The sequence below is a fragment of the Sprattus sprattus genome (assembly GCF_963457725.1).
Source record: "Sprattus sprattus genome assembly, chromosome: 13".
Taxonomy (NCBI): Eukaryota; Metazoa; Chordata; class Actinopteri; order Clupeiformes; family Clupeidae; genus Sprattus; species Sprattus sprattus.
The window spans coordinates 27,834,820-27,847,027 of NC_137911.1; the positions used below are offsets into that span (position 1 = coordinate 27,834,820).

Sequence of the window (12,208 nt, forward strand, 5' to 3'; positions counted from 1 at the left end):
TTCGAAATGGCCCACTGACATCAAAAAAAAAAAAAAAAAAAAAAGAGACAAAAGATCTTTCATTGACAGTCACTTTGGATTTCATGCAGATGATATTGTACAGCTAATGCTCATGTAATGCATCTAACACAGCTTGTGTAGAGGTGGCAACAGGTTGGAATGTATGCAAACTTGGAGGCGTTGTCAAGGGCAACCATGCAGGCACCACAGCTATGACAATTCCATTTGTTTAGAAGAGATTTCAGACAAAAAAAAAAAAAGTCAAGACAGGGTCCACACATTTAAATTGTACAGGATTATGAATTGTACAGGCCTTTAAAATAATATATATTTAATAAAATGCCTTTAGACAGCAATGGTAATGGAAGGCGGTAATGTGAACTTACACAGTGCAGCAGCTCATCCCATTGGAAGAGCAGTTGCAGTCCATACAGTCCTCAGTCCTCCATGTGGTCCCTACATCGTGCAAATGATCACCATACCTGCAGGCACGCACCCATTCTGAAAAGAAACAATGTGGGAAGATATTATCAAAACAAGGAGACCTTTAAATGGTGACCCCTGCTTAACCCACATTACAACAGTGTTTTCGTTTTGTTTTCTTTTATTAAATGAAAAGAACATTGTACTTTGTGAACCTTGTGCCTAAGTTTAAATCTGTTTAAGTTATAGTTACCTGGTGCCTTGTCAGTACTTAAACATGAAGCATGAGCCATGGAGGGCAATGTGCACAGCACATGAAGCAGCGCTGCAGAGACCTTTACATGGAAACAAAGATGAAACCCTCAGTGTGCATCACTTCAATAGACCCTAATAAAATAACAAAACTTTCCATGGTGTCAGACTGCGTGAGTAACGCTGATGCAGCAGGTAGCAAAGGCTCTGTTTTACCCCTGACTGGCAAGGGCGGTTAAATACCCTGTGGAATAGGGGTGGACACCAGAGGAGGGTCGTGGACCTCCTCTTTTTTTTCAATTCCCTGATATTACCTACATGGTAACTAATTGTTTCAGACCTGCACTGTCAGCATTAAAAGAATCATTCCAAATAATCCTTTTAACTGAACATCAACCATAGGTACGTATTCTAGCTCATAGAGTACATGATGATTAAATGACTGTAGGAATAACAATAATGTGAAAATGGCAATATACCTGTCACGTCTGTGCTGAACCCTGCTGTGGCCACGCCCCCTTTGAACTCACACACCCACTACAATCTGACATTCACCCTCCCAGCTGCACGTCATTCATTCACCTGATCCCACACACCTGGCATTTATCCATCACCTGATCCCACACACCTGGCACTTATCCATCACCCAATCACACTCACCTGCTTCACACCCTAAATACACTCCTCACTTCCTGGTACCCTTCAAACCAAAAGCATGACATGTTACATTCTCCTAAATTTGTTAGAATTTTAAATTTTTTTATGAGAGAATAAGAAATGCTCATAAACTATTTCTTTTCAATAATTTCTTTATTTTTAATCACAAATGTGATTCCTTTCGGACCTTCTTTCAATCTTTCAATCAAAAACGTCAAAGCATGACACAAAATGTCATTATACTGTTGTGTGATTTACTAAGGAAATGATGATGTGGCAACAAATTCATCACTTTCCAATTGCTCCAAGTATCCTACATTCGATGGATGGATCATTCTTCTTAACCGCATAGCGATGGCAGTTTGCCTTGTCATACACCTCCACGCAGTCTTCAGGAAACGATATTGAAGATGCCCCACTGACATAAAAAAAAGAGACAAAAGATCTTTCATTGACAGTCACTTTGGATTTCATGCAGATGATATTGTACAGCTAATGCTCATGTAATGCATCTAACACAGCTCGTGTAGAGATGGCAACAGGTTGGAATGTATGCAAACTTGGAGGCGTTGTCAAGGGCAACCATGCAGGCACCACAGCTATAACAATTCCATTTGTTTGTAAGATATTTCGGACGAAAACAGTTGAGACAGAGTCCACACATAGCAGTACATTTGAATCCAGTGCTAAACAGTGCCACAGATATTATATGTGTTGTGTTATTTGCAGGAAATGAGTGAAATAAATAGTTTAAAGGAAAGTAGTGTGTCTGTAGAGATGAACCTGGATTATGAATGGTACAGGCCTTTAAAATAATATATTTAATTAAATGCGTTCAGACAGCAATGGTAATGGGAGGCGGCAATGGTCAGTTACACAGAGCAGCATCTGATCCCAGTGGCATCGCAGGTGCAGTCCTCGCAGTCCTCAGTCCTCCATTTTGTCCCTACCTCGTGCAACTGCCCCCCACCATCCCTGCAGGCACGCGCCCATTCTGAATAGAAACAGTGTGGAAAGATAATATCAAAACAAGGAGACCTTTAAAGGCACCCAGTGCAACTTTATGTAAACATTCAATGAAAAATAAACGTTCAATTTCTAGTCTTTTTTACACGTAGTAAGTTTCAATAACTACATACCATTACATATCGTCATTCAAGGAGCAAAGATGAGACGTCGTCGTGTGGTGAGAACTGATAGAAAATCGTAAACAACAACAATCGCCGGTGGGGAGAGGCCATTTTTCCATTGACTGGAATCCTGCTGTATTTATTGTAGGTTACAAAAAATAAAGAAAATGGCGGCAATTGTTGTTGTTATCGATTTTCTATCAGTTCTCACCACACGACGACGTCTCATCTTTGCTCCTTGAATGTCGATATGTAATGGTATGGAGTTATTGAAACTTACAACGTGTAAAAAAGACTAGAAATTGAATGTTTATTTTTAAGCCTCGAAAGTTGCACTGGGTGCCTTTAATGGTGGCCTCCTGCTTAACCCACATTGCATGTGGCATTTTCACAAGAATGTTTTCACTTTGTTTTTGTTTATTAAATTAATAGAACATTGTACTTTGTGAACCTTGTGCCTAAGTTTAAATCTGTTTAAGTTATAGTTACATTCCTGCAAAGTCCTTTAATACAAAACAATGCAACTCAACTTACTAAACAGCAAATAAATTACGTGCACAAAGATATTGTAAGTCCCTGCAACAGCACAAGGCCCACATAAAACACTGACTTACATATAATCACAATTTCGCATTTAACTAGAAAATGCATTTCCTGAAGGAAATACCAGTGCATGAAATGCAAAGGTTAAGAAAGGAAGAAGAAAAGAAAGAAGAGTGAAAGAAGGAAAGAAGAAAGGAAAGAAGAGTGGAAGAAGGAAAGACAAAAGGAAAGAAGAGTGAAGAAAGGAGAGAAGAGCGGAAGAAGGAAAGAAGAGTGAAAGAAGGAAAGAAGAAAAGAAAGAAGAGTGAAGAAAGGAAAGAAGAGTGGAAGAAGGAAAGAAGAAAAGAAAGAAGAGTGAAATAATGAAAGAAGAAAGGAAAGAAGAGTGGAAGAAGGAAATAAGAAAAGAAAGAAGAGTGAAAGAAGGAAAGAACAAAGGAAAGAAGAGTGAAAGAAGAAAATAAGAAAGGAAAGAAGAGTGGAAGAAGGAAAGAAGAGTGAACAAGAGTGGCTCTGGATGAAGAGATAAAGAGAGAGTGAAAATATTGAAAAAAGGAGATAAAAAATGGAGTGAAGAAGAGAGATTGAGTGTGAGAGAAAGTTGACTGAGAGAGAAAGATGGAGAGATTGAGAGAAAAAAAAGTAGAGAATGGATGGTGTCTTAATGTTCCTAGTTACAGTTAAATTGAGAGGGACAGAGAGAGTAGAGGTTCCTTTGATTTGGTGCAGCTGTCAGTGAAGCACAGGTGCAAGCCAGTTTAAAGACCCTATTATGATGTCATAATGGCCCAATGTAAGTCAATGGGAGAAATTTATATTTGTTTTTCTTTAATATCTTAAAAAGTATAAAGTTTAGAAAAGTGAAAAATACATAGCATAAGTGTCGTTTACAAGACCTACGCGTCAAAGTTTGAATGAAGTTTCTACGTTAAGCGGTTCGGGCTGAATTAATCGCAGAAAAAGGTAACAAGAATAAGAAGAAGAAGAAGAAGAAGAAGAAGCCTAGGAATAACAATACAGGCCATTTCATGCACTGTAATTAAGTCCCTCCTAAAAACTCTCCCACCTCGAGACGAGTGCCGTGGGCATGCCAACACCGGCAGAGCAAACAACCCGCCTCCTCCAGCGCCCCTCTCTCTCTCTCTCTCTCTCTCTCTCTCTCTCTCTCTCTCTCTCTCTCTCTCTCTCTCTCTCTCTCTCTCTCTCTCTCTCTCTCTCTCTCTCTCTCTCTCTCTCTCTCTCTCTCTCTCTCTCTCTCTCTCTCTCTCTCTCTCTCTCTCTCTCTCTCTCTCTCTCTCTCTCTCTCTCTCTCTCTCTCTCTCTCTCTCTCTCTCTCTCTCTCTCTCTCTTCTCTCTCTCTCTCTCCTATAGTTATAGTTATTAAAGTTATAGTTACCTGGTGCCTTGTCAGTACTTAAACAATAAGCATGAGCCAGGGAGGGCAATGTGCACAGCACAAGAAGCAGCGCTGCAGAGACCTTTACATGAAAACAAAGATGACACCCTCAGTGTGCATCACTTCAATACCATGGATAGACCATAATAAAATAACAAAACTTACCATGGTGTCAGACTGAGTGAGTAACGCTGATGCAGCAGGTAGCAAAGGCTCTGTCTTACCCCTGAATGGCATGGGCGGTTAAATACCCTGTGGAATAGGGGTGGACAACAGAGGAGGGTCATGGACCTGAGGGTCATGGACCTGAGGGTCTTTGACCTTTTTCATGCTCCTGAAATTACCTAACATGGAAACGAATTGTTTGCACTGTCGGTATTAAAAGAAACATTTCGAAAGAATCCTTTTAACCAGTAACCATAGATATCAACCAAAGATATTCTAGTTGATGATTAAATTACTGAAGGAATAACAATAATGTGAAAATGGCAAATACTTTCAGCTCAAAATCAAAATCATATCCTCCCCGCTAGACTACTGCAATTCCTTGTATACTGGAATAAGCCATTCTTCCCTGTCCCTCCTACAACTAGTCCAAAACGCCGCTGCAAGGCTCCTGACCGCTACCATGGAAAAATGGCTTCCAGTGTGGTTCAGGGTTGCTAAAGGTGCTCCTGTTCGTTAGTGGGCAGGCTCCATCTTATGTCACAGACCTCTTAAACTGTTCTAACCCTAAAAATTCTACCACCAGGCCCCTCAGGTCGTCTAATTTAGGGCTCCTGGCAGTGCCCCAATCTAAACTTCAATCCAGGGGTGACCGTGCTTTTGCTATTGCAGCCCCTAGACTGGGGATCTGCATCCCTCTCTATAAGATCAGCCCCCTCTATTGACTCCTTCAAGTCCAGTACTACTTTCATTCCTTAGATCCCCCTGATTTTAGTTGATTATTTGTATATATGCTTTCTGTTAGAGGTATTTCTGTTCTTTGATGTGCATATAGATGCTTACTTGAGTGTGTTGTAGTCTGTTGTTTTGTTTCTGTTTTTTTATTTGTTTTGATATTTGACTGTGATTTAATTGTACAGCACTTTGGTCAGCGTGAGTTATTTTCAAATGTGCTTTATAAATAAATTTGACTTGACTTATCTTGACTTGACACACTATGAATACTTAATCACAGACTATTACATTTGCAGAGGCTGCATTTCATTTAGATTTAATTAATTAATGTTTCAAAGTTTTTCCAGTTTTTCCATCAATCTTCTGATGCATAATCTTGAACATCATCAATGTTGTATCCTGGAGTAGGGTTGGGTACCGAGAACCGGTACCAATACGGCACCGGTTCCATACAACCGATACCTACCCGGACCGAAATGCAACGCAGATTTCGGTGCTTCCTTTCGGTGCCTGAGCAGATAATTTTTTTTTTTTTTTTTTTTTTTTTAATTAAAATTTTTATAATTTAACAAAACTAGCGATAACCAACGAGAAGTAACGTTAGTGGCGTAGATCTTTCTGAGTACGATCTGTATACTTTTTTGTGTTGATAACAGATTTCGTGGGGCACATAAAACTGCTCCATCTCCCAATATAGACTCTCGCCTGTGTCGCTCACGCTGCATTCCGTATGGGACTAGTGGAAACGGGATTTGTGTTGAGGAGTTGCCATGGTAATGGGTTGACTTGCGTGTGGTTTCGGTTTCAAGATAAGTGTGGTTGTTCTAAGCACGCAGAAGTTGGATACACTTTATTAAACGGAGAGCTACCGTTTCATCCAAAGATATTCCTTCTCAATGTGAGTTCTTAAGAGAGCACTAACTTGGACGCTACAATAACATTGCAACAGTCTGACAGCGAAGAGCAGGCAGCCTTGCACAGAGCAAGCACAAACAGAGCTAGCCATCAATATAACGGAGAAAATGTCGAAAGGTAAACGATCAAAAGTGTGGCTGTATTTCGCACAAAAAGATTCAAACAACGCGACGTGCAGCATATGCAGCAACAAAATTGCGTGTAGGGGAGAGAACTCAAGAGGCCCTGAAGCTAAACTTTTAAAGGGGCAGTACACATTCACGAAACCAGTGGGTTTAAATAAATGCAAACTAATTAATATTTGTTTTACTCTGAAGGCAAACATGCTCATATTTCTGCAAAAGTATTACTGAAGTGTGAAGTGTGTGTACAGAGTTTGTTATGTATTTATTTATATTTATTTAAGTATACTGTAAACAGTTGTTATAAGTTAATATATTGTTCATAGTTTGAAGTTAAAAGGTTTGAAGCCAAGTGTTTTGTATTTATTTTTATTTATAGTATACCTTAAACAGTTAATATATTGTTAAATTTGAAGAAAACTATTTGCCTTGGCAATAAATAAGCCTAATGTCTTTAATTAAAAAAAAAAAAAAAGTATCGGTTCTGGCACCGTTTAGGCACCGGTATCGTTTTAAAAGTATCGGTTATGTACCGGTATCGGAAAAAACCCAAACGATACCCATCCCTATCCTGGAGTCCTCTGGCGTTTCAGGTCTCACAACAGACACCCGCATCCTGCTTGCTCCTGTGATGCCCAGGGTTCCCTAGGCCTTGCTGAGAGAATGACTTGTGATCCCCCAACCGCCCACCTCTATTGGCATGTACCTGGTCCTCGACCTGTTACTGCGACATTCCTCCATCAGCTCCTGATACCTCGCCCTCTTCCACTCATGCGCCTTGAGCTCCCGAGTCCATCATAGCCCTGTGCCACGCTCCCTGTGCCACGCTCCCTGTGCCACCCTCCCAAGCAGGGCCCTGTGCCACCCTCCCTGTGCCACCCTCCCAAGCAGGGCCCTGTGCCACCCTCCCTGTGCCACCCTCTCAAGAAGGGCCCTGTGCCACCCTCCCTGTGCCACGCTCCCTGTGCCACCCTCCCAAGCAGGGCCCTGTGCCATGCTCCCTGTGCCACGCTCCAAAAAAGACCACTGCCAGCACCCCAAACGACTACCGACCAGTGGCACTGACACCTATCATCATGAAGTGTTTTGAGAAACTGGACCGGAGTGACAACAAGCTTGCCACCCACTTTTGACCCCCACCAGTTTGCAAACAGAGCAAACAGGGCTACAGAAGAAGCCTTTGCCACAGCTCTCCACGCCGCTCTTTTACACACGTGGAACAGAAAGGGAGCTTCGCCATGCTGCTCTTCATAGACTTCAGCTCTGCTTTCAACACGATCATACCGAGCAGACTGGTCACCAAACTGATGGACTTTCACAAAAAATCTGCTACTGGATCAAAAATGTCCTGACAGACCACTGTCATAGGGTTAGAGTAGGATCCCATCTCTTCTCAGCTCTCAGCATCAGCACTGTCTCCCCACAGGGCTGCGTGTGGAGCCCCCTACTCTACACCATCTATACCTATTGAACTGTTGCCCTCAGGGAGGCGCTTCAGGACCATGAAAGCCAAAAGAGACAGGCTGAGAAACAGCTTCTATCCCAGAGCTGTCATTGCACTTAACACAGAACAAACCTGACGTGTTTTTGTCTCTCTGTTGTGCAGTATGTCTTGTGTTTTTACTTGTTTTTATCTAAGCTTTGTATAGTGTATTTGTATAGTGTATTTGTATAGTGTAAATCTGTATAGTTCAGTCTATATTTTATTGTTTTTATTGTTGTTTGAGTCTGAGAGCTGCTACCTAAATTTCGTTGTACTTGTGCAATGACAATAATGATATTCTATTCTATTCTATATTGGTTTTGGACCTTGTCAGTGGCTAGGTTATCATTCTACAAGAACATAGCTGACAGTGGTTGTTAAAACAAAATGTCCATACTAAATCTTAATTCCATATTTCCATTTTAAATCTTCATTCCTTAAAGGCTCATGTCGAGGGCCCGAGAACTCTCTTAGGACAGAACTCTGTGTCGTCTTTTTCTCATATGGTGGTAAATATGTCATTGAGTAACATCTTTACCGTCCTCCAGATTTGTACAGTATATGGTAAAGTAAGGCCTCCTTCTGGACAGTTGAAGTATCAAATATACCCTCACCCCCCCCTGCAGTGTCTGTGTAGTAAGAGGGCTGGTTAATTTCCCGGCAGACAGGAACCTATCACTTAGAGTGGCATTTATTATTTTATGATAAAAGCCATAACAGTCAGAAAAAAAAAGTGTTCTATGCAGTGGCGATTTTAGCCTGAAATTTCTGGTGGAGCAAATTTGTTTGACGTCATTTCGTCGTCTTTATAATAGAGGTAGCTGATTATTATAAGCAGTAGGCCTATATAGACCAGTAAGATAAACTATGGTCTACATTTTTTGCCCATGTTATTATAAAAACACATGAATCTCTTAGTTTGTTTTGATGCGTACCTGAATATCAAACTCATTACTGAGCCTCATCTAAGTCGTGCATGCAATGTTATGTACAGAGCACAAACTATTAACAGATGCCACAATATTAATCTGATATTGCTCTTTTGGATTACAAAAATATCTGATATTGCGAATAGTTTTTACCTGCTGTTTATCAGTAGCTACAGGCATTATAGATACCCGGTACAGTAACACTATCGTTTGTATAAAAAAACATGGATGATGGCTATTAGGGGAAAAGTGTACTGCTGCAGTCTTTACTGCTCGTGGTGAATAAAGAATTGTAATATCTACCCCTGGCCACACAGGCTTTTTTAGGACGGCAGACTAAAAACGGGTCAACACAGAGTGGCATACTTTTGTTTTCCCTTCCCATGGACTGACCAGTCTACCTTTACCCACGTTGTACCACTTGTTATAATACTTGTTATTACCGCTTACAAAACCAATCGGTGCTTATTTAACATTGTTGATATAAACATTAATATTCATGCCGTTAATATCGCGGTGGGAGAGTGTGTGTGTAAGGTAATGCTGTTCTCTTTCACGGCAGGCATTACACCACTCAAACTGCGCCAAATTACATAACGGGGGCTGGTGACCTGCCACTTAACACGCGCCCTGATCTGAATGTACTCTATGCGCGAGCGTACCCGCCGCTCGTACAGCGTGCTCGCAAGGCGTCCTCAACAAATATGGAAAAACTTGAGGGTACTCTGTACTCCGATGACGCAGCTGGGCATAACATTGCAGGGGAGCCAATGGTGTGTCCTGATGCGACAAGAGGGAACCAACTGGAGTGGCAGTTCTGGGAGTTCCCTGGACGTCATGCAAAATGTGGATATATAAGCTGTCGATGGAGTTTGTTGTGGGGTTTGAAGGAGCGCGTCTCTTAGCGAATACCGAACAACTCGGTGAGATTTGTTATTGGTTGCGTGGGCAACCACAACACAGCTTAGACAGTTTTGTTTGACCATCTTAACCGGAAGCCTTGCGATTTTTATTTTTTGTGATGAAACTCTTGAAACTTTGTGCAGAGCAGTAAGATCCATCCTGACAGTTTAGAGCGGTTACTGAATGTGGAAACTTCAGCCATAGTGATCTCCACGCTCACTACTACAAACTGACAGTAAAATCGACTAATAGTAGGACCTGATTTTTTGTAGTAAAAAAAAAGAGCGCTGTGCATGTCAAAGTCATTTTACTGGGACTAGCGATATCCAGTTTTGACCATGCCTCTCGATATGGGAATGTTTGACAGCCGCGCGAGTTATAAATCTGAAAAACAGTGTCAGAGAACATCGTTCGCATTTTACCAAGCCGTGAGAGACTTGTTACCTATATGGGTGCTGGAGGATATGAGGACCATGGAGGTGTTTCACTGGGAGGACGATGGACGGGCGTGCACTTACTCCCCGTGCGAGGCTTTATTGTACGCGCTGGTGCACGACCATCAGCAGTACGCGAGATATCTCCTAAACCGCTATTCCATCCAGGCACTGGAGATGCCAAGCCGAAGCTTCTGCTGCTGTCAGGCGTCCACCACGCCGCATCTAAATGTCGCCATCCGTTACAACCGCGTCAACATCCTCAAAATGATCATGGACTCTGCTGGAGACTTCACTAAGATCGAGAGACAGAGCTATCTGAATCGCCACGGTTGTGTTCACATCGACGGCGGCAAGACTGCGCTGCAGCTTGCTTGCGACTTGGTGCGTCCTGAGTGTTTGATCCTGTTGCTGGGGCATGGCGCTTGCCCTTACGTGACGGACCGCTCTGGTAATACCCCTTTGGACTGCCTCCTGAATCAGATATGCCAGAGCAGCTTTGACATGCGTCTGAAACACGTCTGCCTGGGTTACCTCATCCTCTTCATGCCAGAGCTGCGCTTCCGGATGAAGAGTCAGCTGCAGGGGAACGCGCTGCAGTGGCAGGGGCTCCTGGGCGAGCAGGCGTTCCAGTGGCTCTCGGGAAAGGCCCCTCCGTCCCTGTTCGTGCAGGCCATGCAGAAGCTCTCCAAGTCCATCGCCCCTGAACAGCTGGACTCTCTACCAGATTTCCTCAAGCCACCTGACTTCAGGCTGCACCAGCTGCAGAACATGGCATAGACTTTATCCCCCCCCCCCCCCCCCCCCCCACCCCCAAAACTCAGCGATGGACTGCATTGTAAATAGTTTCACGGACTAAAATGTTGGGAATCAAAGAGGATTCCACTGTAAATAGCTGTTAAGAGTACTGTAGGAGTTGTTTCAAACATTGCGCAGAAGAATACAAAAAAGACAATGATATAAGCCCTGTACAGTGTATACATTAAAGGTCATTTTCTTAAAAAAAAAAAAAGTTTTGCCCTGTATTGTTGCTGTGACAAACAGCTACTGAGGAGAATAACCAGTTTACCAACACACAAGTTCAACCCTAGCATACACTGAAACAATCCAGCAACTTCCGATCACACACTGCTTTCTTACACACAGTGTAAAGACGTCACATGAGACATGCAGCTGGCTACTGCATGCTATACTGTCAAACACGCTCCAACTCTGAGAAATTGTAAACATCTTTATTTGTGAAGTTTGTGAAGCATGGGTCAAAGACAAGGCGGGAGTCATTTGAGTTTGTAAGTCGTTCTGTTAGCTGCATTGCTGACATATTGCCAGGCATACTATAGAGCACATAGGGGGGGTTTGTTAATGCTATTGTGTTATTCCCTGGAGCAGAAGAAACAGAGGTCAGACAAATACTATGGGGGGCGGGGGTCTCCTGAAGCTTGCCCATTGGGTTATCTCGTCCAAGTAGACTCAAACTGACAGCACAGCAAAAGTCTCTTATACAACAGATACAGTGGCATTTGTTGTCATAGTGATCAAGTCCAGATGACATCAGAGACAGCCAAAGCTAGATCACATTTTAGCACCAAAATTACAACCCAGAACTTAAAACCTGTAATTGACCCATCATGGTCATCTTGACATAATCAGTAATTATCTTTTTAGGCATCCACGTGGAACAGCCAATTCAGGTCAAAGGTCGCGTTGGACCTGTATGAGAATCATGATGAAACAATGACGGGAAATTAAAGTGCGTCCCTTAAATCAGTGCTGATCTGTCAGGCATCTCGTCTCCGGCTATCTGTGCCGTTAGATACACAGGACGCGCTTGCGAAGACTTTGCAAATCAGCCTCTGTCTGCATGATAAAGTGATAATGACGTTAACACAGAGTATGTCAGTGTTTCCTTTTCAGATAGGAATCAAATAAGAAATCAGAGACATTGCAAGTGAGACAATTGAATACATGTAAGCCACAGTCCCTCAGACAACCAGTGTATCTAGAAGATTAGACAAAGTTGTTATAAAAGTGCTGTTGCAAAGATTTTGTTACCAAGACACAAGTGCTATAGCAGCAACTTTGTGAGCAACATGGTTGCAACCTGACACTATTGCAACTTGT

General features: G+C 42.3%; 2 protein-coding genes across 3 annotated transcripts; one reads left to right on the forward strand and one right to left on the reverse strand.

Moving 5' to 3' along the window:
- Position 1: 1 nt before the first annotated feature.
- On the reverse strand, positions 2 to 10,762 carry LOC308374583 (beta-microseminoprotein J1-like). Of its 2 annotated transcripts, none has more exons than XM_080850396.1 (6): positions 10,622 to 10,762; positions 4,567 to 4,653; positions 4,402 to 4,483; positions 2,209 to 2,326; positions 677 to 1,750; positions 2 to 501 (listed from the first exon to the last, which is right to left on the reverse strand). In XM_080850396.1, exons 2-5 carry the CDS (start codon positions 4,636 to 4,638, stop codon positions 1,621 to 1,623), a joined length of 402 nt encoding a protein of 133 aa, XP_080706522.1. In that variant the 5' UTR covers positions 4,639 to 4,653; positions 10,622 to 10,762; the 3' UTR covers positions 2 to 501; positions 677 to 1,620. The 2 variants fall into 2 exon arrangements, with proteins under 2 accessions (XP_080706522.1, XP_080706523.1); XM_080850397.1 differs by lacking the exon at positions 10,622 to 10,762 and adding an exon at positions 7,045 to 7,068.
- On the forward strand, positions 7,426 to 11,099 carry ankrd9 (ankyrin repeat domain 9). Its single transcript, XM_080850395.1, has one exon. It carries the CDS (start codon positions 9,992 to 9,994, stop codon positions 10,865 to 10,867), a length of 876 nt encoding a protein of 291 aa, XP_080706521.1. The 5' UTR covers positions 7,426 to 9,991; the 3' UTR covers positions 10,868 to 11,099.
- The last annotated feature ends 1,109 nt before the right edge of the window (positions 11,100 to 12,208 follow it).

What these genes read in the sequence shown, in the direction of transcription:
- LOC308374583 (XM_080850396.1), bottom strand. Translation starts at nt 4,638, where the DNA reads ATGCCATTCAGGGGTAAGACAGAGCCTTTGCTACCTGCTGCATCAGCG. An exon ending in AAGTACTGACAAGGCACCAG is followed by an intron (nt 2,327 to 4,401) that starts GTAACTATAACT and finishes GTTTCTATTCAG; the next exon opens with AATGGGCGCGTGCCTGCAGG. An exon ending in GGGATCAGATGCTGCTCTGT is followed by an intron (nt 1,751 to 2,208) that starts GTAACTGACCAT and finishes TTTTTATGTCAG; the next exon opens with TGGGGCATCTTCAATATCGT.
- ankrd9 (XM_080850395.1), top strand. Translation starts at nt 9,992, where the DNA reads ATGCCTCTCGATATGGGAATGTTTGACAGCCGCGCGAGTTATAAATCT.